The 27,137-nt window shown below is 35.2% G+C and overlaps 1 protein-coding gene across 3 annotated transcripts in view; it reads right to left on the bottom strand.

Annotated features, from left to right (window-relative positions):
* The window catches only part of LOC128991705 (membrane-bound transcription factor site-2 protease-like), a 37,475-nt gene extending 18,687 nt beyond the window's left edge, over nucleotides 1-18,788 (bottom strand). Inside the window, exons 1-4 of one of the 3 annotated variants that reach the window (XM_054414826.1) lie at nucleotides 18,457-18,534; nucleotides 11,970-12,339; nucleotides 7,334-7,618; nucleotides 6,030-6,133 (exon numbers count right to left, since the gene is read on the bottom strand). In XM_054414826.1, the coding sequence (XP_054270801.1) occupies nucleotides 6,030-6,133; nucleotides 7,334-7,612 (383 nt within the window). In that variant the 5' untranslated portion in view covers nucleotides 7,613-7,618; nucleotides 11,970-12,339; nucleotides 18,457-18,534. Of the gene's footprint in view, nucleotides 1-6,029; nucleotides 6,134-7,333; nucleotides 7,619-11,969; nucleotides 12,340-18,456 lie in introns of all 3 variants that reach the window. The other 2 variants (XM_054414824.1, XM_054414825.1) reach the window with 2 other exon arrangements.
* Nucleotides 18,789-27,137: the final 8,349 nt, after the last annotated feature.

Here is a 27,137-nt window from a genome sequence, read left to right as displayed (position 1 = left end):
ATTTTAGCCTGTGATAAAAATACATCAATCTGATAAATTAACTAACTTTTAGTGTATGAATTAATTATAACCAAAGATTAAACTAACCTAATAAATAAATACTTAAGTACTTTACTTTGTGTTCAACCTCTATGGTTATTTAATTATTATTTAACCCTATGTTTTCATTTACTTTTTTTAATAATATTGCCTTGTATTTGTGTCTTGATTAAAAACAGTTTAGTTTCTTTTGATCTTTTAATTTTTATCTAAATAAGAAATAGAACATGGCACAGTCGAATGAAGAACCCGTATCCCTGAACATTAAGCCTCCTGAAGCCTTTTCCTTCAATCCTCACGACTGGAAGACATGGAAGACTCGCTTTGAGAGGTATTATTCCCTTAGCAATTTAGCTCAACCTTCTGGTAAGCATCAGATTGACATGCTTATATACTGTATGGGGGAAAAGGGAGAGGATATACTCATTCAGGTTAAATGACAATGACAAATCTAATTACAAAGTTGTTCTAAAGAAGTTTGACGATCATTTCCTAAAAAAGAACCTAATTTTTGAACGGGCTAGGTTTCTAAAACTTAAACAGGGTTCCATGCCGATTGAGAACTTCATCACAGACCTTCACAATCATGCAAAAAACTGTGATTGGGGTCAGATTGAGGAGGAGATGATTCTGATGGTTTTGATTATTGGTATGCAGGACGAATCACTAAGTGATCGTCTTCAACTTGAACCCGAATTAAAACTTAACACAGCTATTAACACTATCCGTAGATCTGAAGAACTAACAAGACAGAAGCTACATCAACACTTCCAATACAGGGTGTTCAAAAAAAGGTTGGACATAATTTACGTAGTGATTCCTTTGGTAAAAATAAAGAGAAAATCGAGAATAACATTTTCTCCAAAATCACTTTGTTAACCAGATATCCGCCATTTTACATTTTTTACATAAACATTTTCATCTATAAATCAACCGATCTCAATGGAACTTGGTATGTATGTAAGATGGAAGAGACCCATATTATAAAAAAGTTAGGCCTATCTTGATTAAACTTAAAAGTTCAAAATTGCAACCATTTTAGTTTTTTAAACATATTAAATTACAAAAATATGCCTGATTTTTTGAACAAATGTTAGTAACACTTTTATTTAGCGCTTTTAACTCCCTATCAAACGATACCAAGTTCCAAAAGATTGAATAAAAAATTGCATCATGAAAGCCCCACCAATATGAGGCTTGCCCCATTTTACAACTAAAAATTGTAATATCACCAGTAAAGGAAGGGAGGCCATTATGAGTGGCCCTGCTGAGCCAAACACTCATCACTTTGTATATTACAACTTGTCACATTACGGATTTCATGGCCACACGTAATGGCTATCCAACCGCTAAGGGTGAAAATTTGGAAATACATATTTTTACCCCACAGAACTCTGTTTCAATCGTTGGATTATGCTGTTTTGCAAACTCGTTTAAATAAATATAAGTTTACACAATTTGACCAAATTTCATCGGAATAGAATGAACTTTACTTAAGTTAATACACGAATTTGAGCGGATGTTGTTTTTGGCCTCTGCAACATCAAAATGAAAAACTAAATGTCCCGTGTCTAGGTCTTACTATGAGACCTACGGTGATAGCTTACGGTAATTCCCAAAGACTAGTGTAGGGGAGAGTGGGGCTATACCATACACATAAGGGAGATTCGTAGTTACATCGCTAATTACGAAGTAAAAGTAATGTAAACACAAGCAATATATAATTTAATTATTTGGCTACTGATTGTATACAAACATTTTGGAACTATTGCATTTTTTACATGTAAAAATTGGTAATTAAAAAAAAGTTACTTCGTACAAAATAGCCCGGGGGGGTGGGGTTATTCTGTACAGTAGAAGGGGCTATACCGTACAGTTCAAAAATCATTTGTTTAGGTTAGTAATATAATAGTACTCCAACAAATTATTGCACAAACACTTTTTATTACCAAAGGTTGTAGTTAAGAAACAGTGTATTACAATCTAAACATTTTAGAAGAAATTACATTTTAAAAATCAACCTTCATAAAAACATGAAGTTTATGAAAAAGTAAAAAAATTTCATCCCAAAATTAAAAGAAAGAAGAAAAAGTCCACAAATACAGTAATGTAGTTCTCTAAAGACTCCGCAGCACTGCAAGCTGAATGGACCCACCCTGAACATGAGCAGCACCAACCTGGTACCATTGTGGTACCAGAGCTGTACGGTTTAGCCCCAATCTATACCTCGTGGGAATTTATAAACATAAACTCAAATTCTATCACTTAAGCAATCATCGCTAATAACCAAAAGAGAGCTTAAGTGATGTAGTTTATTATGATCTCACAGTTAATAGACTACAATAAAAGCTACTTCACTAACTTTTTATTTAGTACTGGACAAAAATTAGAAGCAAGTGAGTAGAAACATGTTTTTTTACTGAAACATTGAAACTAGCACACATAGCAAAACGATGCAGATACTGTAAACTTGCACATTCTAGTGCTAGATGTGTGTGTATAACAGTAATCTTCATGCATTTTATTATGCATAAATATTACTGAATTGTGTGAAATAGTGTTCATTAAAGGTTGTATTTTGTTAGCATCATGTCCAAAAAATGACGATTCTGACATTCAGAGATTGTTGTACGAGACGGACCTTAGTTCGCCGTGCTATTATGCTATATAATGATTTATCTAAGGTGTTATACATTTTTATAAAGGTAAATGAATACACTACAACATGTTTATATTGGTTTGGGTGCAAAAAATTTGGTAAAAAAGTTATATACTAAATACTGTACACTCCATTTTCTCGAAATGCGCAAAAAATTCAAAACGTTCTCAAATTGATACATAATCATAGGTGAAAATAACTTTTTACCATCATGACTTTTTTGGATTCCTTACTTCATTAGCTTTACTAATATGTACATAGTTTATACATTTATTAGCCTACATAGCCTAATGTTTTATAACATAAATAAACACTGTATAGTTTACACTTATTTGCGGTTTTGCGGTTATTGTATTATTATGTCCCTATTACGTAGGCACAAAAAAAATTTCTAACATGTTATAAATTTTTATGTAGGTAATTGAATACACTACAAGATTATTATGTTGGTTTGAAGTAAAAAAAATTGGTACAAAAGTTGTATACCTACTAAATAGGGCCTACTGTGATTTTTTTTCTCGCGAAATCGCTAAAATATAAAAACATTATTTTCCTACATATGTTTATAGGTAAAAAATTATTTTTACCATAAACTTTATGACTTTTTTTGATTCCTTACTTCATTAGCTTTAAAAACATGTATATCATTATTAGTATACACATATATTATATAACTTTTTACAACATAAACTAAAACTGTACCTAAGGTTTTCAATTTTGTTGGTTCTCCGTTTGTCATTATATTTCGCCCCCAAAACTTATAAAAAAAAATTATTTTCCTAACATATTATATATTTCTATGTAGGGATTTAGATTGTCTACAAAATGTATACAGGGTGTCTCAGACCACCCGGCCGGCTTGTATAGCTCCAATATGAAAGCAAATGGAAACCTAATTGCAACTGGAACCCCCTATTTTGACCCCAAGGAATTCAGCTAAATTATTTTCAACCCCAAAAAAGCACCCCAAAGGGCAGATTTTGGGGTGTGGGGGTGGTTTTTGGGAAATTTTCAAATGTAAAGGAGGGTCGTGTTATACCTCTTTTTAAAGGTCCTTTAGTCCTGAGTATTTTAGTGGAAAAAGATTTAAATTATCTTCATCCCTATTTACAGCGTGTTCAAAAAAGTACAAAAAAAAAAGACCTTTGAACTACTTTTCACTGTAAAGAGATGGAATTTCGTAAGGGGTTCAAATTTTGACAACACTTTAATTGCTAAATGAGCTTTCAAAAAACTCTGGTTTCAACCTTTTTGCTATCTTTTTACTTATGTTACGCATTTTCAAACTTTTTGAAGTTTCAAAAGCTGTTATCTCAAAAATGTTAAATGGCAACATGGGTTTCATTACAAACCACATTGTAGCCCTTAAAATTTGATATAATTTTCGTATTTAATGTTTTTGGTATCTTCATTGGTTAAAGAGATATAGCGAAATTAGTGTATTTTAATGTTTTATTAAATGGTATTCAAAGTTTTTGCTGTTGTAAATGTACACGTCTAGGTCTCAATTAAAACTAATTATGTTAAAAAATTAAAATACTACCCAGATTGTTAAACTTGGAGGATTAATAAAGGAAAAAAACACAACTGCAAATATTCTTAGTTATTTTACAATTTACAAAATTCTAATAGTGCTTTGAATGAATACTGTCTATAAATGCTACTGGTAAATAAAAAAAATCATCATGAAATCAATGAGCGTGTGCGTGAAACTGGTCACGTTTGATCAGATAAAACAAATTATAAGGAACTTACTGGATCTGTACGAGAGGTGAATGCACCTGCGGTAGTAAAATAGCAATACAGTATCATAGTGGAGAAGAAGTACTACGTGCATAAACAGAGTTGGGGTTTGCATGGAACAAAATGTAAGGCAATTTAAGCATTTGTAAAAGTCCATCGGTATGTAGGCTATTAATGCTGATTCAAACAAATTATTCATTCAACGCACTATTAGAGCCATGGAATTGTAAAATAACTAAGAATATTTGCAGATGTGTTCTTACCTTTATCAATCTTCCAAGGTCAACAATCTGAGTACTATTTTATTTTCTTAGACAAGATTTGTTTTAATTGAGACCTAGAGGTGTACATTTGCAACAGCAAACACTTTGAATACCATTTAATAAAACATTAAAATACACTAATTTCTTTATAACTCTTTAACCAATGAAGATACCAAAAAACATTAAATACGAAAATTATAGCAAATTTTAAGGGCTACAATGTGGTTTGTAATGAAACCCATGTTGCCATTTGAAATTTTTGAGATACCCGGTAACAGCTTTTGAAACTTCAAAAAGTTTGAAAATGCGTAACATAAGTAAAAAAATAGCAAAAAGGTTTAAACCAGAGTTTTTTGAAAGCTCATTAAGCAATGTGTTGTCAAAATTTGAACCCCTCACGAAATTCCATCTCTTTACAGTGAAAAGTAGTTCAAAGGTCTTTTTTTTTGTACGTGTTTGAACACCCTGTAAATAGGGATGAAGATAATTTAAATCTTTTTCCACTAAAATACTCAGGACTAAAGGACCTTTAAAAAGAGGTATAACACGACCCCCCTTTACATTTGAAAATTTCCCCAAAAACCACCCCCACCCCCCAAAATCTGCCCTTTGGGGTGCTTTTTTCGGGTTGAAAATAATTTAGCTGAATTCCTTGGGGTCAAAATAGGGGGTTCCAGTTGCAATTAGGTTTCCATTTGCTTTCATATTGGAGCTATACAAGGCGGCCGGGTGGTCTGAGACACCCTGTATAATGAATTTCCCATAAGAAATCCGTGGAAAAAAATAACGGGGCCGCTTTTGAAATTTCAAAAGGAAAAATATATTTTTTTAATTTTTTTCACTTTATTGATAAAATACACTGTCTAAATCATTATGATATTACTATTTCTAGATTCTCCAGTTTTTTTTAACAAAATGAATATGAGGTTGGCTATGTTTACTTGTACAGTTGAATTTTTACGAATTTTCAAAAAAAGGTCCGCAAAATCGCCAAAATGTGTTGGCCATTCCACACTACTAACATTGGCCACTGATAGGGTTAATAATATAGATGGAAATTCACCACTGGTAATATTCTCTACATGAGAAATTCGCTAATACTCTCTCTAAAGGACATTTGCTAAAAGAACATTTGAACATAGTTTAGTTTATCTCTATCCTTTTTGCTGTATTAGAAAAACAATTTAATACACGAAATAAAAAAAAAACTATTTAAAGTTCAAAAACTTGGCTTTGGTGGGAGTTAACTTAGCGTGCTTGCAAAAATATAAATTGAATAAACATAAGTCAATTTTGGGTATGATGAATATTTACAAACTAATTACCTTATTGCAGCTATTGCGTGTCCCATCTCATGAACTACTGTGCACACAAGGAGTGTCACCAAGTAGTAGCCAAGGTCCGATATTGGGATATTGAGTCCAGGGACCTGAAAACACAAAGTGATCATCCATATTTTGTTTTGGAAAGAGTTCACTAGAGTTCGGCATAAGAAATACAATACTTTTTAAAAGTTACAATAGCTTACACAATACTTATATGCTGTAAGTATAATTTTTTTTTGTCACTAACAGTATTTTCAAGTACAATGGTGTGATGGGAAAAAAGTTGCATATTCCTTGAAATCTAGGGTCTTATGCTTTATGATACCTACATATACCTGATCATTCATATTACATGAAAGTGTGAAGGTAAGAAGTTAAATGAATAATGATACCTGTTTGAAAATAAAAATAAATCCTTGTTTAAAAAAAACAAAGTGTTTCTTGCTAAAGACTAGAATAATATAATATAATATTGCAAAATCTAAGCAGCAAATACTCGATTTATGGATTAAGGAATTGTAAAATTAATATGAACTTTAACTAACTTAATACAATTAAATTGTACACATAATGTTCACTGTGTAGTGTATATTTATTACTGAAAAACTTCACATAAACATAAATAAAAAACAACAAATAAAATAAATAATAAACTGATCTGCTGGATTAAAAATAGGGACAGTCTTTGGAAATATGTATCAAAAATAGAGCAAACATTGAGGGTCATGCTTTCCTCCATTGGTTTTCTTTTCAATGCACTATTATTTATTTTGCTGACAATGTTTTAACAGAGCTAGATAATAGCTTTTACTATTAATACAACAGTATCTAAAAGTCAATGGTAATAGTAATCTTGGGTCTGTGTGCAAAACATATTTGATAAAGGCTTGTTTGATCAAGCAACTTTCAAAGCGTGCGTTCTGAAGTCTAATATTTATTATAAAATGGCATAGACTGTATCAATACAAATTTTGAATTAGGCTACAAAAAATATATTTATTTATCTTAAGATCGACCCTATATAAAAAAAAAAATTTATGATCATAGTTTAGGTAATCTTTATCTGCGGTAGAGAAATCTTTAACTAGTTATTTTCAGAAAAAAAATATAGTTTCAGGTGATTTAATGTTAAATATACGTTTAGGCTATAGGTTCCCATGGTCACCTCATGCATAATTAGCGATTGTACAATGAGATTGGAAGTCTACTTGTGATAGTTAGTCTATGGCTTTATTCAATAAAACAAACACAAAATAATATTGAAATATTTGTTAAGATATCATAACCACATAAAATGTTCTTACCAAAGGTTGAAGTGTGGCAATACTTGTGAACTCTGACTTTTCTTCTTGGACTAAATCTTTTAGGAGTATGTAGATGGAGCGGGTTAACAAAATCACTGCTATTGGCATGAGAACAATAGCGATCCATGTCCCAGCAGAGAACCAGGCTAGAAGAAGCTTAGGTCTTGTTGAACCCCATTTTTGGATCAGTCTGTTGAATACAGTCGTGTACCAGTGGAGTCGAAAAGGTTTGACTTGAAGTCCAGTATTGTTTAAAAGTCTTAGATACGGCAGATGCATACATGACTGAAAAAAAATTACTAGCCTAACTTACTATAGTAAAATGCTAATAATACCAGTGGTGGTTCCAAGGGGGGGGGCTACAGGGGCTAAAGTCCCCCCCCTTGGACACTGTAGAAATAAATTTAAACATACATTTAGTCCTTAAAACAAGCAATGTTATAAAACAGACATCAATATAGTTTTTATTAAACTAAATAAGCGATGGCAGGAGTAGGCCTAGTATTAAGTTCCACATAGATAAACTTTGAGGAACAAAAGCAAGACGAACAAAACAATATTACGCTATAGAAATTAAAAAGTTTTACGCATCATCCAATTTTTACAGCAGTCAACCGACGTGATCGAGCGCGACAGCGAGGCAGTGGCGGCGATAAGAACCCTTGGGCCCCCCCGCAAGTTTGTTCGCCGGGCCCCCCTCTCCCAATGATCTTTAAAAACATTTTCCCATGTATTACCGCCTAAACTTGCAATTTTGCAATAAACTTGACAAGGCATCTCCCGAGGCGTCATTATCGTCTTCCATGATCGCGGCAAAATCGCAAATGTTCTTCCCGTAGTCATAAGTCATGGACGAAACAGTATCATAGTTTACCGTGATTGTAAATGCAACAAAACCTATGACATCATTAGATAGCAGCATCATCGTATCCCGCGTTCACGGCCCAATCTAATATCACGGCCTAATATCTCCCCGCGACCCGTCGGTGGTGACGGGTAAATCATTTTTCCGCAATCGCGGCTAAATCCTAGATATATCTCTCGCTAAAAAAGAAATGTCACTATCGTCTTCCGCAATCGCGGTAAAATATTGAACATCTGCGGCCGCGGAGACATCGTCATCGTCACCCGCGGGGAAATGTTCTCGTCGATATCCGCGATCGCGACTAAAGTGTAGGCCTAATCTTTCAATTTCGTGAGCGTGATCCTCACGGATATAAAAGCTTTTACTTTTAATTGTGCATTATTGTATTGAATACTGAGAAAATTGGCTCGAGCTTGATTTTCTGACTTTGTACTTGATCTCTCAAGCTTGTAGTCCAGGCTCTGCTCGGCCACCAACAACAGTCCTGTATAATACGGGACCCTGAGCTGAGCCTGGACTACAAGCTTGAGGGATCAATCACAAAGTCAAAAATCAAGCTCGAGCCGATTTTCTCAGTATTCAGTACAATAATGCACAATTAAAAGTAAAAGCTTTTACATCCGTGAGGATCACGCTCACGAAATTGAAAGATTAGGCCTACGCTTTTGCCGCGATCGCGGATATCGACGAGAACATTTCCCCGCGGGTGACGATGACAGAGGCCACATTGGTTATAAATACGGCCCTGAGTGAAAATTTAAAAACGTACGTTTTCATGTCCCTGGCCTTTTACTTCGTAGATACTGGATTTGTAGTTTATTATTATGTGTTTTAATATTTTTTGGGACGGGGGCAACATGTTACACACATTTATTTAGTTTTAAATAGGTTCTAGGTATTTTTTTCGTATTTTTAAAGTCTCGAAATTCACGACCATGACGTGTCCCTAGGGTACATTTTTCAACTTTCACGCTGTTTTTAGACTAATTATTCATACCGAAATATATAAAGCCATATTTTTATGTCATCAATGGTTATTAAACTTACAAAAAAGGAGCATATTATAATTTTATTGTCATTGCAGACTGACTACCATGACAAAATAAGTCTGTCCCTCGATTTGGCGTCACGACCATTTGGGAAAAATTTTCAACTTTGGAGCACGACAGTGGCAAGCCTGGCGTCGATGGAGTCAGTTGGTTTTAGAAACTAGTTCGGGGTGTACGTCAGGATTGTAGTGCCGGTCGTTTTGAGTTGAAACGAGGAATTACAAGATTAATAAAGGAAAGATTGTGTTTTTTGTAATTTTGGTGTGTCCATGACCGTACGTAGTCATTCGATGAAGTAGACATGGTGTTAATTTTTGTTTATAAGATATTTCAATTGCTAGATCAACCTAGAAGTCCACTTTGTATCCTCGAACATGAGGTGCAGGGCTAACGCCAGAACAGAGCCAAATAACACGTAATTTCACGTCCAAAGTTTCACGACCATCGCGGTTTTTTTCACGACCACCTACCTTATGGAACCTTATGGATTATAGTGTGTTTGGTCGTGACAATAACTTTAATATAATTGTAAATTGAACAGTTTAGTTCAATTGAAACACATAGTGTTATAATAACTAACAGTATAATTGAAGGATTGTTTGGAAAGATTTAGATTATTCCAGACAATTCACGACCGTACCGCTTGTCCCTGACCATCACGTTTATGATTTCTATCATAAAAATTTATAAAATTAAAATATCGTCATATTTCAATGTTTTATACACAAAAGAAGCACATCTCTATACAAACATAACGATTTTTCGGGTCTCAGGTAAGTTTTTTCTGAGTTATACAAACTTAAAAAGATTTTATTAGCTTTTTCCTATTTTTTGAGTTTTTTAAATTTTTTTCTAGAAAGACCAAATATACCAAAAACTCAGTGACCTTTTTATTGTATAATGGTCATAAAAGTAAATTAGTTTATAGCAAAACATAGTTATAAAAATAATATTAACTATTTTTAATATTCATTTAAACGTCCGTTATGGTCGTGACAGAATTTTGTGTTTTTCTACTAAAGATGCTCTTTAAAAAGAAAACTACCAAAGATATTGCGTTACCATGGACATTTTATGAAACTTAAAATGTTAATGAAATAAAAATAATAATAAAAGTTTTGAAAAAAGGGGGAACAAATTTGCAAAGTGCTTTTCCTGAAAACGTACGTTTTTAAATTTTCACTCCCCTATTATTATGCAACCAATTTTGACTGCGCCTTCACACAATCCACGAGGACAGTTAAAAGAACCCGCATGGCTGATGACAATTCTTTTACTTAGGTTGGTAGATAATTTATATCGATCGGTCAAGTAATAGTGTTAGATTAGTTGTTGTAAACTACTTGAACTAAGTTATAGGTTGTAACAAATTTTTATCATAAAAAAAAACGTAGTCTATTTTAATTTTCATATAAATATTGTTATGATAGGGGACCCGTGTGGCTGAGCCTGTCACACTATCGCGGGCCCGTGTGCCGGTAAAATTTACCGAAAATCCCGGTCAAGGCTCATGGGCCCCCCTAGCCCCTGGGCCCCCCCGCACCGCGGGCCCTGCGGGCCCGCTATCGCCGCCACTGCAGCGAGGACGGGGAAACAGCTGATTTCATGTTCATAGTTGTCAAAATGTCTGCTAGCTACTAGCTTACACAGGCATCAGCCATCAGCGGTAACACCAGTAGCCTTATTGACTATATAAACATTAGTGTTTAAGTTTATATAGTCAATGCTATTACTGAATTTGATATAGCCTACATATTGTGACAGATCTTTGAAAAATGCTTGCATATATAACATATAACAGGTGAAATGGCAAAATGGGATGTTTTTGGACAATTAGGCACAGTTCTAGAAGTTAAAAATGGCTTTAAAAAGTCACCAAATGGCTTTTAGGAGGATATGGCCATAGTTTATGGAGGGCACAGTTTAAGATGTTAAAAATGGCTTTAGAAAGTCACCAAACGGCTTTGAAAATTCAAATTTTTCCCGGTCTTTATTAAATGGAATATTAAATAGATCTTTATAAAATGATTTATCTTTCGATATCATAAAACTATGTAAATAAAGAGCACAAAAAACAGCACATATGAATAATGGACACGATACAACAACCGGTCCTAGGCCTAGATTAATACGAGGGGCGTTTTTTTAAGTAAAGGACGTGATGTGTGCTAATATAGTTCTGTGTAAGCTTGTTGCCGCAACGAGGGGGGGGTCACTGGGTACTGGCATCATTTGTGAACAAAATCGAGCTATTTATGGATCTGTAGCTAACGTGAACACTTCACTGTGTGTCTAGAACATGTTTACTAAGGATACTATTCTAGCTGCTTTACTACAACCCTACCTATAGGAAAATTATTCTTGTTAGCCTATAGTAGGTAGGCCAAATCAAAAATTTCGCGAAAAGAAATTAAGCTCCTGCCAAGAATGGTTCTGAGATTAGGCTTTTGTAGGAAGAAGAAAAATCCTTGTTGATTACTGTTGCCAGTTGGAAGTGTAAGTTAAGTTAACTATGCAGAAAAGTGTTTTGATATAGAAAATGTGTATTAACAGCTTAACTGAAGAAGTTTGTAAAAGCCTGCAAGTTACATATACCCTACACCTACTTAACACGTTGGGTGCTGATGACGGGAATTCCCGCCATTGCTTAACATTGAAATAAATGCAATTTTCATGTTCAAACATGTCAACGGCACTTTAAGTGTTAACTTATGTAGGCTACCTATAGTTTTAGTTACTTTTGCCCATTGCTTTTCAGTGAGTAAGTTTTATTTAAGATAATGGCAATAAACTAAATTCAAATTCAGATTAGGCCTAATGCACAACTGGTCTGTTCTGGCAGCCAGGTATATGTAAGTTATTCATCACAGTTTCCTTGAAGACAATCCTAGGCCTTTTGAATTTGAGAAACATTTGGGGCGTGTTCAGACTTCCAAGGCTGACTGTAATCCTTCATCATAGTCTTAAACAGAGACGTTCCCTGTTTACTTCGACAATCTGTCGTTCAGTCACTCTTCTACTCAGATAGAAACTTTAACTTTGGTCACTGCTTCAAACAAGACTGATGAGCAACAGCTGGACGGCCTCTACACCTTGGAAAACATCATGAAACTGTTTAAGACTACATCCTCTAATCCTTGGAAACATTTTATAAAAAAGTTTCAGTAGGCCTAAGTTATAGGCTAGAAACTTTATTTAACTTACTGGTAAGTTACTCCATTCTTGTCAGACAACTGGTGATAAATTAGACTTCAGTTAGTTGACGACTAAGACCACACAGTCCTTACACAGCATGCTTTCCCTACAGTCCTAGGCTACTTTTTGGGGGCGTTCATTTTCTTTGCCAAAGTTTTTAAATAAGCTACTTTGACGAGACTAAACTTTTAAAATCGTTCCACAGGGATAGTATAAGTATCCGACTAAAATAAGGTAACTTAGTAGCCTAGTGGATAACGTAAGGAATGTTGGTCTCAGATCAAAAATCAATATTGGGTGAATCTGCCAATAACTCACCAATTAAGTAAGTTTAGTAGAGCACATGCCACTGTCCCAGATATGTCTATTGTTCGGGCTCTATTTCGGGATCTAAAAACTTAGGCTCGTACAACTTGGTCAAATGATAAAAATGTTCGAACACAGAGCATAAGTTAGTAAGCCTACCATCGTCGTACCTGAGGAACACTTAAAGGTTATTATAGAGGGTGAAAAGTGACAAAGCGCTTGTGCAACAAACTAGACCTATTGATTACAATATTCCAGGACAATAGGCACAGGTAAAGGACATGTTCACCCATACCGTATCCTTAGAGGCGGTTTGGGAGCTCGGTATTAGCGCTAGTCCGCGACTATGAACCGGATATTTCCGGTATTTAGGCTGCCGCCTAGAAAACGGGTTTGGGAGCTCGGGATCAGTTAGGCGCGCACCTAACTTGTGCAGGGATAATCTCGCGCCTAAATATTGTTGGTTTGGGAGTCAAGTAGACTTAGGCGCCAGCCTAAGAGATAGTCTCGGTGGGTTTGGGAGACCAATTTCAGGACTAAGAGATATATTTTCGCCATAAAAATTAGTGAGTTTAGTCCCCAACTTTAGTCCTGCCAGGGGGCAGGTCTAAGTCGACATCATGCCGGTATTACCTAATTAGCAAGTTAATTGTTTACATATTAGGTAAAAGAATGTTAATTGGAATTCGTTATTAAATTACGAACAATTTCATTACCCTCAAAGTATATTTGATAAAAGTTTTTTTTTAGGTTCCTGTTGTTCAAAATAAAAATAAATCTTGCGGGAAGTAATTTAACGAAATATTATTTTGTTTTTGTTTTTACTGTTAACTTAACTGCAATAAATATATGGAGCCTGAATAGAATTTATTTCAACTGAGAGTTTGGTTATAAACACCCGTACCTTAATTATAAATATTTTATTAGGTAGGAAAAAATTAGCAACCGCATACATACCTTCCCCCCACTTACCCCCCTACAAAAGAGTGAAGAAATAATAAACAAAACATAAAAAACTAAAATAGCTCACAGTCATAATCGTTTTGTTTTTATTGTGTTATGATTGAGCTCAGTTCAGTGTCATTGACAAGTGCTAGTTACATCAAAATGTAGTAACCTAGGTTACTTATTGGGAGTATAAGAAAATATACGGTATACAGTATATCAATAATCCCGCCACAGAAAACCTACAGACTAAGCGGATATCCAATAACCTAATAGGACTTTCAATTGAATTTATTTAAATAGCTTTAGGTTTAACAAGTAACTAAAACTACCTACGTGTAGGTATGCTACTACAGGGAGGGCAATACAGTGTGTTTTTTACCAAAATATTAACAGCTTTAACTTAATATAAAATAAATAAATTTGCCAAGTTTCATCAAAATATATCCATAAACTACAAAACTACAATTCAGTTAACTTATTCTCCATGAGAATCACACGGGGGTTTTAAATTTACGATTTTTTGAGTAGTCTCTGTAGCCAATAACCGTACAAAACATTTTAATATAGGTACTAGGTAATTTGTTTTTTATACTCTTTAAAATATTTTAAAGATAAAGATTTATGTTTTAAGGGTTAAAATTGAGAAAAAAACTGTTTTTATCCCATAAAACCCCGGGTCCTCATGGTCTGATCATGCTGGTTCGCAAACTCATTAAGGTTTATCGCGCCTTACACTTTTATGCCAAATTTTATCAAAATCAGACAAAATTACTCAAGTTGTCACATTTACGGACGTGTATATAATGTATGGGCTATACATATATAAACATTTGAACGAATAGGGGGGATGTTTATTGGCCTCTAGGGACATCAAAATGGAAAATTATATCGGTCCCGGAACTAAGTGCTACATACGGTAATAGCTACTTCCCTATAGAAAAGTTAGATAAAAGAGTGTCATGTTTAAAAAATTTTAAATTGACAACAATTTTTTTGTAAGTCCTATTAACAGACATTTGCTTCACACTATCATAACCTCCGCAATTACTTAAAATACTTTTTATTTTTTTTCCGCCAATACCCATATAATATACAGGGCAATTGCTGTTTAATTTTGAAGCATTTTATTGCATGAAACCGAGTTTCAGATGTAACCGTTCCACACACAGGGTAATCTTTGTTAAATGATTAGGCTACCTAATGTTTTTGATCTCTGAAAGAAATCATATTGATTTTCAGAAGCCTATCTTGCTCTGTACGTATTTATAAGGTGTAGTACCAGAGATAAAACATAGTCATTGAGATGTAAATCAAAGATCTTACAAAACTAAATTTTTGCAATGGTAGCCTACAATGCAGAAACTTACACCATAGTCTACTAATTAGCCACCGTTGATATACAAAGATAAAATTGTATCCATCTTCAATTGTTCATTGTTTGTTGTTGTCAATGGTAACTTGCTCAGCAGTGGCCGTTGCCAACGTCAAAACCTGAATTCCCCGTGATTCCCTATCCATCTAGCTGCGCTGCAAATTAGGCGCGACTATTCTTGATCCACGACCATTTCAACTTAGGCGTGAGCTCCCAAGCCTGATTTCTTGTCCGGGGAATAAAGTTAGGCGCGTGTAACACTAGGCGCGTACTAGCTGGGCTTGAGCTCCCAAACCGCCTCTTAGTCATCAATAGGGGGACACTTCCATATATGTTCCAAGGCAGTTTCCCCAACTCACCTAAAACGCACTTCCTGAAGTGTGAAATTGTGTAAAAAGTGTATTTAATGAAGTTTTGGACTTTACTGATGGGCGGAAAAGTCATTATATGACCGAAAATATTAATTTCCTAAGTATGTCCAAAAAATCATAAGTACACCAATTTACACAATTCCACACTTCAGGAAGTGAATTAAGAACCTAACTGACAATAAACAACTCGTACAAACACTTACGCAATCAATGCCTTCTAACAGTCGATGACGTCATCAGCGCTGTGGAGGGTAAAGCTGGCCAGCAGCTTTGAAAAAATGGTGGATACGTTCAAGCGGCGAATAACGTTGCTTGAATTGGAATTCGGCCAAATATCCCACAAAGTGTTTTTTCCGAATCCCATACCGGGGATGGTTGCCCGCACCTCCCTCCAAACACGCTCAATATTGTTCGTGTGAGCACCAGTCTCGGGATCAACGAAGTTCACAGAGTGGTTGACTTGAAGATGCCTGAACCCCTCCTGGCCTAGACAGTCGTACGCCCGCCAGCAGTCGCTGATGATTGTTGTGCCAGGAAGGATCCACTCGCGAATCAATGCCAGCAAAGTCGCAGAGTCCCTTGATTCCACAGGAACAAGGAAGGTCCTCTTCGTGTTCACGTCAATACCACCGAACACCCAATGTCCTTCTATAATTCGCCCGCGATTATATTTCCGCCGTCCGAACTTCGCCTCGTCAATTTGCACAACCGCCTGCGGTCCACCGATCCTCTCCGAACGGTCCACCATGTGATTGACGTACACCTCCCGGGTGAACGAGTACCAATCAACAATGGTCGCGCTGGCAATCCCCAGCTCCTGACGAATGAAGGCCTGACGAGGTGGTTTCAGGTGAAGAAAAATAGATACGAAGACAAATATCTGCTCAACAGATAAATGAGAGTTCTCTAGGAAGGTACCAGCCCGCGCGGAGACGTTGAATGAGCACTGCCGCTTTCTCTTCTTGTTTATCGACAACCGGCGCCGACAACGAAAAGTAAGATCGTCCACGACCAGCGGGCACAAATTACCACATCGAGTGCAAGCACTTTCCCGGCTCATCACACCGTGATTAACCATAAACAAGACAATGTCAGTCCGCGATCTACGCACACTGTCCAAAAACTTCACTTCGCAAGAATCGCACTGAGGTTCGATTACGTCAGCCATCTCGGAACAACCTACTAAAACTGGTTTAACGAAGACGAAGCACTACAGCTAATTACCCCAGGAATCACCCGCAAAACCCCCAGGATTCACCAGCAATCCCCTCCAAAATAGCTATGTGATCCCGCAAACTCCCTATTAGTACACCAAATCGCAGCGCAAAAACTTTTACCATGTAGCACAACCGTCCCGAACCACTTAGCAGAAGTGACAAGCGCTGGTTAAAGTGAAACTATACAGCAGAACCACGGCCGCCTTTACGGCCGCCTCTAAGGCGGCCATGACAGAACTGCTGTTAAGTAACTAAACTTATGCAGACTTGCTGTAATAGTATTCATATTCGTATTTTGTATTGAAACTATTCTAAACTAACCAACCCTAACCAAACTTGCTGTATAAACTCATTATACAACAAATATGAAAAGACATGTGGTGAAGGGGGCCGGACATTATGCGGGTTCTTGGCTGCACTAAGTCCTTTGAAGGTAGGTTAGATTAGTGAAGTTAAAGTATAGGTTATAGTTGGCCGGGCTGTTTATTTATGTAAAATCTACATCGTTTTATCACTATTGGAACATTGGCTTAAACAACGGTACCATTTCAAAAATGCAAGCATTTTTGAAATCGTAGCCTCGTTGTTTAAGCCAATGTTCCAATAGTGATAAAACGTTGTAGATTTTACATAAATAAACAACCCGGCCAACTATAACCTATACTTTACCTTACTAATCTAACCTAACTTCAAAACACTTATTGCAGCCACGAACCCGCATAATCCCCGTCTCCCCTTCCCCACATGCCTAAATAAAGTATTTCCGAGGTTATTTCACATAGTCTACAACCCATTGGTATGATGAGAATTATTACTCTTTGCCTTGCTGACTCATAACCAGTGGCCAATAGCGAAGCGTCAACAACCCAAGTGACGTATCATTGGCCAATAGCGACGCGACAACAAACCTAGTGACGTGGCATTGCATTTATCCCTGATATGTGCATAAAATCCCTAAAATGGGGATATTATCCCCAGTAATTTTGATTTTTATCCCGTTTTAGGTACTTTATCCCGCATAATTAAAAAAAATCCCATATTCGTTGTACAAATTACCCATCTTCCCATGAAATTACCCTTTTGTCTCGATGTTTAAGCGACTTTTTCCCCCCACCCAAAACCCCGGATTCCCACTCTGTCCCCTAGTGAGTAGGAATAATGGCTGATAACAAAAACCCTGTTGTCTCGATGTTTTAGCGAGTTTAATTATTTTAGCGAGTAAGGAAGCCTCGGCGACAAAAAAGTTATTTAAGCGAGTTGTAGTATTGATGTCAAAGAACAGTTTAAGAACGTTTTTAAGTGCGTTTTAGGTGAGTTGTGGAAACTGAACAATAACCCCTAAGGTAAACTAACCAAACTATCGAATGAGTACTTTTTATCGATATATCGATAAAAAGTACTCATTCGATATTAGTGCCAACAGATATGGAAGTGTACCCATCAATAGGCCTAGATTTTTGGGCTGCACTTAAGTTTACGTCACTAAGTATACCCTATAGCCTACACTAAGTTTAGGTACTCACATAGCCTAGGCTACTGCACTATGGTTAAGGTTAGCCTAGGTTTAGTTTAGAACAAATTTCATTTTATAATCAGCTTGTAGGCCTAGGGCCTATAGTTATTTAATGTATAGGCTAATAGTAAATGTAGGACGTAAAATGAAGTGCAACCCTAAGTTAGGCCTAATTCATGCTATGGTACTGCTTATGCTATCAATTAGGCTAGACAAACCATTTTAATTTTTAATAGATCATGCAGATCGACTTAGAGAACCCAAAGCTTAAGCCAAGTTGAACTTACCTTAAAAAACGTATCAAAAAAGTATGCACAGCAATGAAATATTGTCACACAAATTACAAAAGGATAAATTTCGTCCATTGTTGACAAATTAGGCCTACTATCATCATTCAAACATAAAATACACTTGCTTATTTTATCAGACCAACACCATTTTAAGGTTAACACTCTATTAAACAGGGCAAATCCACATTAGATAACTGAGCCTATTTTGTTGTTAAATAAACCAACGATATCGATATAAAACATTTTCTTACTTTCATGTTTCATGATGTAAACAAAACAAACGATCGGCGTACGGTATGTCGGCATTAGAGTAGCTGCTCTGGCTCTGTCTGTGGAGTAGGACTAGTAGGAGGAACTAGGAAGGAGTGACTTGTTGACTGAGACAGTTAGTAGGAGTAGAGGTGTGTCGCTGGTCGCTGCAGCTGGAACTACATTTATCCAATCCACCGTTCCGAGAGTGCAACTCGTTCCACCATTCCAAGCGGAACCACAATCCAGTTCTGTTCCGTGTTCCGTTCCACTCGACTACTTTTTCAGCTGCAGCCACAGCCTCCTCTAATACAAGGCCGCGGCGAGTTAATTTTATTTGAACAAATTGTTAGATGTTAGTCTCTACAAATCCCAAAATCTCTACAAATAAATATTGAAATTGAAGTGGCAATAAGTTAATCCTACTGTATTACCATTCTTGGTATAGTAGTTATATTTTGTAAAATTTAAGCCCAGTCTGTCTAGTAGTTTTTACTATGTTAAATAACACACATACAGACACCATGAGATTGTTATATAATAGTATAGATTATCAAATTAACAAAGGAAATATGTAAAGTACATCTGGTACTTTCCTGTTAAAGGGAACATTCATTATTATCGATGATTTTCAATCGATATATCGATATATTAACGAATTGAAACTTATCAGCTGACAACTACGATAAATAAATTGTGTATTATTCCAGATTTAAGAACGAATTTAAATTATTGAAATGGATCGTAAAGGGAAACAAAAATATCGGTATATCGATTAAAAATCATCGATAATAATGAATGTTCCCTTTAACAGGATTGTGGTATGTTGCAATTTTTCACTGAATAAATAAAACCTAGATTCTAATAATTTGTCTATTTTACCATACTCTAAAATCCACTAAAATATCTAATTTAAATACTTTATTCAATGATACAGAGCAGCAATACTATCATTGATGTTTATAGCCTAGTACGAGTATCGGGTGAGTGCGGCGTTCCCAGATGGAACGTCGCGGCCTTGTATTAAAGGAGGCTGTGCTGCAGCTCAAAACTGAGTGGAACGACTTGAATGTACAGTAGGCCTAGTTCCGCACAAACAGCTGCAGCCTTTTTTTGTAAATTTTGAAAGATAAGTTCCGGACCGGAGTAACTTTATTTGTAAAACACATGTAGTTACGACAAAACAGCTGCAGCTGGTTTGTTAATACTCTCACTAGCACTGAGCTATAATTCTAACTGGAGGTAGCACTGAATGTCAAAGATGCGTGTCGCCAGCCGCCATGTTTGCGTGAGGTGGGTGTCCATAAGAAGCCATATTATTGCTATAACTATTATTATACTTGGCTTAAAATACCTACTTTGTATGTTCGCCATTTCAAAGAAAATTATTAAAGTATTAAAAGTATTCAAGTATGACAAAAATACTCACTGCTATACCAACCTAGTTATAAGAAGCCATGTTATTGCTATGGTAAGAAAACTTACTGCTATACCAACCTAACAAAATCAGCGACTCGCTTTTGACAGACTTCTGCCATGGCAGTGCTACCTCCAGTTATAATTTTAGCTCAGTGCTCACTAGTCTAAAAAACATTAAATTCTTACGGTGTGCAACTGCTGCGTTTTGACTTATTTGGTCTATTGTAAACAAATGTTTGATTAGCGGATATAGTTAACATACCTTAAAAGAAATAACAGTAATCATTTTCTGTTTTTATAGTTTTTTTCAGGCAGCAATTAAATAAAAGTACATCAGCCCCAGTTAAGTCGTGCTCATAATATAAGTGTACATCATTCTTATAGCAGAGGTATACATCTTTCTTTTAAAACAATTGTCAATTTTTTCTGATCAGAACGTTCTTATGACCGCCTATTATGGGGTCATTTTCCCTCATTTAGTATACGCAGTGCCGGCATGGGGATATGAGAATGGAAGGACCAGATTTCTATTTCGACTTCAAAAGAGAGCAATTCGAACCATCTTTAAAATCAGCTCACGAACTTCATGCAAAGATTTTTTCCAGTCTTCAAATATTTTAACTTTTCCATGCCTTGAAACACTCTCTTTTCTGAAAAAGAACATTTCCATTTTTTCAAGTTCCAGATCATGTCCACATTCTTTGCGAAACAGTCTTAATCTTCAGATACCAAAACATTCAACCACCTTTTTCAAAAAAACATCTTTATTCTAACGGTATACTGCTTTTCAATGCACTGCCAACACATCTAAAAATTGAGTCAAACCCTGTTGTTTTTAAAAAATCACTTCGAAAATTACTGGTGTCCAAGTGTTACTACCGTGTCCGTGATTTTATTGCTGATGGGTAGTCATGGGCATATGGTATGCTTGGTTCATGAATTGATTACATGTAAATATTGTTGTTATTTTATAGTTTATAAGACAATCTGTATTTTTTTAAATGTATATTGACTTAGCCAATGCATTCATGTAAATCTGGCCAAATAAATGACTTATGACTTACAAATTAATCATTTCATTAGTAATCAGTACCGTAATTAATTGTTTTGTTTAACTTAAGTCAGGAGTTTATAGCTATTAATTTTAGAATTTTTTATTAAGAGTTAGTGTAAGTGGTGCTTGAATATTATTACTGTATTCTGACAATTTACAAAAATGAATACGTGAAATGTAACATTGTTAGAAAAATGCCATAAACGAATGAGGTCAACGGTATTTTATATACCCAGCATAATAATATATAGGCAATATTATTTTTATAATCAACATGGTCACAAATTGATCAACAAATTTTTTTTTTAGAATTGCAAAAATATAATATATAAGATAAATTAAAATATGAAGGAACCTCTAAAATAGCCTATACCGGCCTTGTCACGTATTATTTTTAGACACAAGATAAACAAACTAAAATAATTAATTACTTGTGCTGTACAAAATTTCCGAAACACGATATCGGTTTCCTTACATTCGCTATTTTGCATTATTCAAAACAATATTTTAATTCGAGCTTAAACTAATCCGCCTCAAATTATGGTGCCGGTAATAAGCTGAGATTTTGTTCATATCCGTCCTTTTGCCTCGTTCCACTACAGCCATCGCTCCGCTGCAGCAGGAAAACCAGCTGCTGCTGCAGCGGGCAAAACTATAGCTTCAGCTGGAACTGCTTTTGGAACGAGCTCCACGGCGACCTTGGAACTAGCTGCAGCTGTTTCGTCCAAGTAACTGCTTGAATGTTCTAGCAGTACGTTAACTTAACTTAGCACTAGTAACAAAGCAAACTGGAGTGGAGTAAGGAGTTCTTCGTCTTCTTTTCTACTTTGTCGGCTTGGTTAAATTACCATGTAGCAACACTATTTCACCTTAAAACACGACTTTGCTTGGATTGAATAAAACATTATTAGATAAGTTAATTAACTAAAATACAAAATATTTATCATGTAATCAATGTGAAAAAATTGTATATGATACAAATAAATATATATACCCATAATAATAGTCAGTGGCGTAGCATGTTGCCCACGGCTAATAGGCTCCATATACTGCAATGCCCCCGACTGCCTGGACACTAAAACGGTCGTGATACATGTTGCCGGGCAAAATCACTCCCGGCAACACCTCGGGCAGTTTTTTCGTCGTCGCCACCGGTCTCCCCACGGCTAAATGCACCATTTGACTCCATGCCCCTCTACACGTCCGACACCGGCGGCTCCACTAGTTGTGCCACATGTTGCTCACGGCTAATAGGGGCCTAAGACCGCACAATTTGTTATTCAGGATTAGTTTTGCCAACAGTGTCATTTGGAGGCTTCTGATTGACTATAATAAAGGTTTACTATTTGAAAAATTAGTTTTGTTCATAAAATAAAATAATATATGCCTCAAATTCAATTTTATATTTTTTTATTGTGAAATAAAACTGTCATAGCCTAACCAAACCAACCAAACGTGATGATCATGAAAACATCCAATGAAGGTTTATTAATCGAAGAAATAGTTCTGTTCATAAAATAAAATTATAAATGCCTCAAATTCAATTTCATAATTTTTTAATTATAAAATTAAACTGGCATAACCTAACCAAACTACCAGACTTGCTGATAATGAAAAATCTAAAGAAGGTTTAATCGAAAAAATAGTTCTGTTCATAAAATAAAACTATAACTGGCTCAAATTCAGTTTTATAATGTTTTAATTATAAAATTAAACTGTCATAACCTAACCAAACCAACCACACTTCTTGCTGATAATGAAAAAATCAAAGAAGAAAAATTGAATAAAAATATATACATTTTATAAAACAAACAATAAGTCAACAAATATTTACTTTTCAGTAGCAAAAATGAATAAACTAAAATATCTTCCAACAAACACAGCTAGCTTTAACTCAATAACTCGTTTATTAAACCAAAGTAACAAATACAAATTTGCATTAGTCATGTCAAACAAAATATATCTTTACGTCTAAAATTAAAATAAAACAATTGTGCTTTAATCAACTAGATTTACGAGTGACAATCTTCTTCAAACTTAATTAAAATTAAACCCATCAGCGACACATTCACGGACACTGTAGCAACTTTTGGCCAAGAGTAACCTTTTTACTTGCCTTTTGAACCTCCCTTCAGCTGGAGCCGGACTTGGTCCGCTTTAATTTGAAGCGGACCAAGTCCGGCTCCAGCTGAAGGGAGGGAGGAAGTAGATTGAAAAGTGTAATGCCGTTGTAAAATCAGTGTTGCCACCGCGTTGTTGCGATTTTACCCTAAAGGCGGGCTAAAATTACCCTAAATTACCCTAAATCTACTTTGAGTTACCCTAAAAATTACCCTAAATGTTAATATTTGCGTTTAATGCTATAAAACATTGTTAAAATCATATAAATCTTACATAAGGTGGTTAATTATACTAAATTAAGTTCCAATATCAATCAATTTACGTAAAATTATACTCGATTCTAAAAAACCACGCGAAAGAAGAACAAAATGTTGATATTGATCAGCTCTATCGTATAACGGAAAATATCGAATCAAGAACTATCGTATTTGTTTACTGTATCGACCCATTACAACCGTTTTTGGACAATCATATCTTTAAAATACAGTTCGGTACCACAAAAGCTTTAATCTATATACGGTAGTAGTAATTTCTTGACACAATTTGTAAAATAATCCAGTTTAATTCAATTCAATGACATAATTAAATATCAAACCCAGTAATGAATAATATTTCATATTTTATTAGGCCTATAACGTGTTATAGAATTGAATACATTCTAAAACAGATAATTCCCAACTATTCATAAGATCGATTAGGATAACTTGATGAAAAATTCGGCATAGCAATTGATTTAAACCGGTTGAATCGAATATGATGGTTTGGCCATAGTATGTAATAAACGTTTTTTGCAAAATTTTGAAGTTTTTTTCATGTTTTTAGTAAAATTTCCATTGTAATGCTAACTTTTAGTTTTACCCTAAAATTACCCTAAATCTACCATTACCCTAAACTTTACCCTAAGACCAGTAAATTACCCTAAAAAAGGGTAATTACCCTAAAAGTGGCAACACTGGTTGTAATGGAAGTGTCTCTTAAAGAATGACGTTGAATGAGATGGCAATTTAAGATGTGAATTGTTACGTAGTGTATATGAATGAGTAGGTGATATTGGTGTAGGTTCTTTTTAATCAGAGTCAAAGTTTCTAAAATGTATATTGAGGGAAATGTTAACATTTGTGATGAAGCAAAGTACTGTCTGCAAGATGTTCTTCTATTCAAACCAAAGATGATCCTAACTGCCTTCTTCTGGAGCCGGAAGAAGAAAGACGTTTTCCCACACTCACACCCCCACACGGGCACTGCGTATATCAGGTGTGGAAAAATTACTCCGTAATATGCTGTAATTAATACATCACACTTTGCAAACTTAGAAAGTTGGCGGAGGAGAAAGATTCCTGAAGAAATCCTTCTACACACAGTGTCAATGTGGGCATGAAAGCGCAGGTTTCTGTCGAGCACCAATCCCAAGAACTTAACATGATCAGTTGCCTCGAGCTCAACATCATTCAAAAGGAAATTGTTCTTGTTTTTTCCAGCTGAACTTATTGAAAAATTTACAAATTCAGTTTTTTTTGCATTTAGACTCAGTGAGTTGCTCTCGAACCACTGCATCATGGAGCTCGCTTGCAAAAAGGTTTTTATTTCGAGCTCGTCAAAATTTTGATCAGAAACTGAGAGCGGCGTGTCATCAGCGAACAAGCAAATGTTTCCGGAACTAACAACTGATGGAAGATCATTTACAAAGACAAGGAACAGCACCGGACCGAGGACTGACCCCTGAGGTACGCCACGGGCAGACTCGCAATGAGGCGAGCAGTAGGTTTTCAGGTATCCTGAGTCATCCACTGCCTGAATCGTCACAAACTGTTTCCGACCTGTAATGAATGAACTGAACCATTGCAGTGCCAGCCCCCGCACTCCAAGACAAGAAAGCTTATCAAGAAGTAACGTGTGATCCACCATATCGAATGCTTTGCTCAAATCAAAGAAGATGCCCATTGTATGTTCACCTGCATCCAATGAATTTACCAAATTTGAGATAAGATCGGTCATTGCATCTGTAGTGGTTTTGTTTTTTGTAAATCCGTATTGTTTCGGTGAGATAATATTATTTTTTGTAAAAAAATCCAAAAGTCTTAGGGCCGGTTGCTGAGCTAGGGATTTAGCTAAGTTCTAGACTTAAACCGGCTTTAGACTCTGGAGTCTAAGAAATGGCTTGCTGAGATAGGGCGTTAGCGAAGTCCAGAACTTATTAGACTCCGGAGTTTATTTGGCTGGTTAGACTCTGGAATTTAAAAATTGACTTGCTGAGCCAAGGACCTATAAGTCCAGAACTTAATTTAGATTCTCGTCTCTTGCTGAGACAAGGATCTAGCAAAATCCGTTAAGTCCAGAACTTAAAACAGTACGATTTTAGATCCTCGCCAAGGGCAGGATTTAAATTAGATTCTAGACTTTACAGAGGGTATTAACCTTGTTTGCGCGTTATATCATCATCATCATGTTAGGCCGTATATATTAGGTATCCATATTATGTATCATCCTAGAAACTGGAATTGATAATTTAAGACATCCTGTTTGTTAATTGACAAACATCCGCTAACAAAAAGGAATATTTGTTTGCGCGTGATTTTTTACTACGAAACCGATGTGTGTAATTTACAAAAATGACAATGTTTAAATTTTTACATATTTGCAATAAAACATTGTTTTAGTAAAATTCTAGTAGTAAATTTTAGTAAATGTAATTCCTGCTCTATCGTATAAGTAGTTTGAGACACCCAACATGCAGAATCGAATGGGTTAGAGTTATGACTTGCTTTCTTATTGAATATCATACTCGATTGTGAACTAATGGTCTTTGTTATCGTAGTACTCACTCATACTTAAATGCAACATGCACTTATGTACTATATTAAACTTTTTCTACGGCTGTACTAGTATTTTATCATGGGCTTATTAAAACATTGCATATTATACTTTTAACTCATGATATTCGACCAGTCCCATTTGTAACCATATTTATAATTTACAAAAATCAACTTGAAAAAGAGTATGTAATATAAATAGTAATTAAAATATTATTCATGTAATTGATTTAACTATATACAAAAACACAAGAACTATATACACAATACTTAACCTTATATTTACATTTTATTTTCTACACAAGCTCTATACCACACACATTTTACAAAGTCCATAGCCCAATTTTACCCTCTCCTAACTGTAAAAGTTTTTTCTGTTAGCCACTTGGCCTTTAGATTACTTTTTTCACGTAGGTGTTAGGGTTGGTACTATTCATGAGTAGATACGTGTCTATTTGAACTGATTACAAACATTTTACAAATTTTGAAAATGTTTGGGCGAGGCGACGTACAAGCATACAATATTACTTTATTTTGTAATTTGTGTAACTTGTGTAACTTGTAAGTAATATTTTCCTGTTATAAAACAAAATTTCAGTTTTACAAATAACAAGACTAATATTATTAGTTTGTATTCTGTTATGAAACAGGTACCAGACCTGGTATTTTTAGTTTTAGTTTATATTTTGTGTTTGTTTAGGGAAATTTTTTGTTCATGCTGAATTTTATGTTGAAAAACTAACATGGGCCATTATTTAGGTTATTATTTCTTCCATTCATTCATTTCTATTTCCTGTACAAAAGCTATACTATTTCGGCTCTACAAGTTTTGACATTTAAATAGTTTCCAGTAAATTGAGTCTTTCGGTGAGTTTGCACCTACCCAGAAATTGTTAAATTAGAATAATAAACACATTATAAAACTACTATTCGATTTTGGTTATCTAATATACATAATTTATCTACATAACAATTTATAAAAATAATAATTTATCTAATAACATAATTTATCTAAATACATTAAT

This window comes from Macrosteles quadrilineatus, unplaced genomic scaffold, assembly GCF_028750875.1.
Source record: "Macrosteles quadrilineatus isolate MER2022 unplaced genomic scaffold, UCM_ALF_1.0 Scaffold_4__1_contigs__length_99947679, whole genome shotgun sequence".
Taxonomy (NCBI): Eukaryota; Metazoa; Arthropoda; class Insecta; order Hemiptera; family Cicadellidae; genus Macrosteles; species Macrosteles quadrilineatus.
Note: the sequence above shows the minus strand (reverse complement) of the source record. Positions and strands in the feature narration are given on the sequence as shown.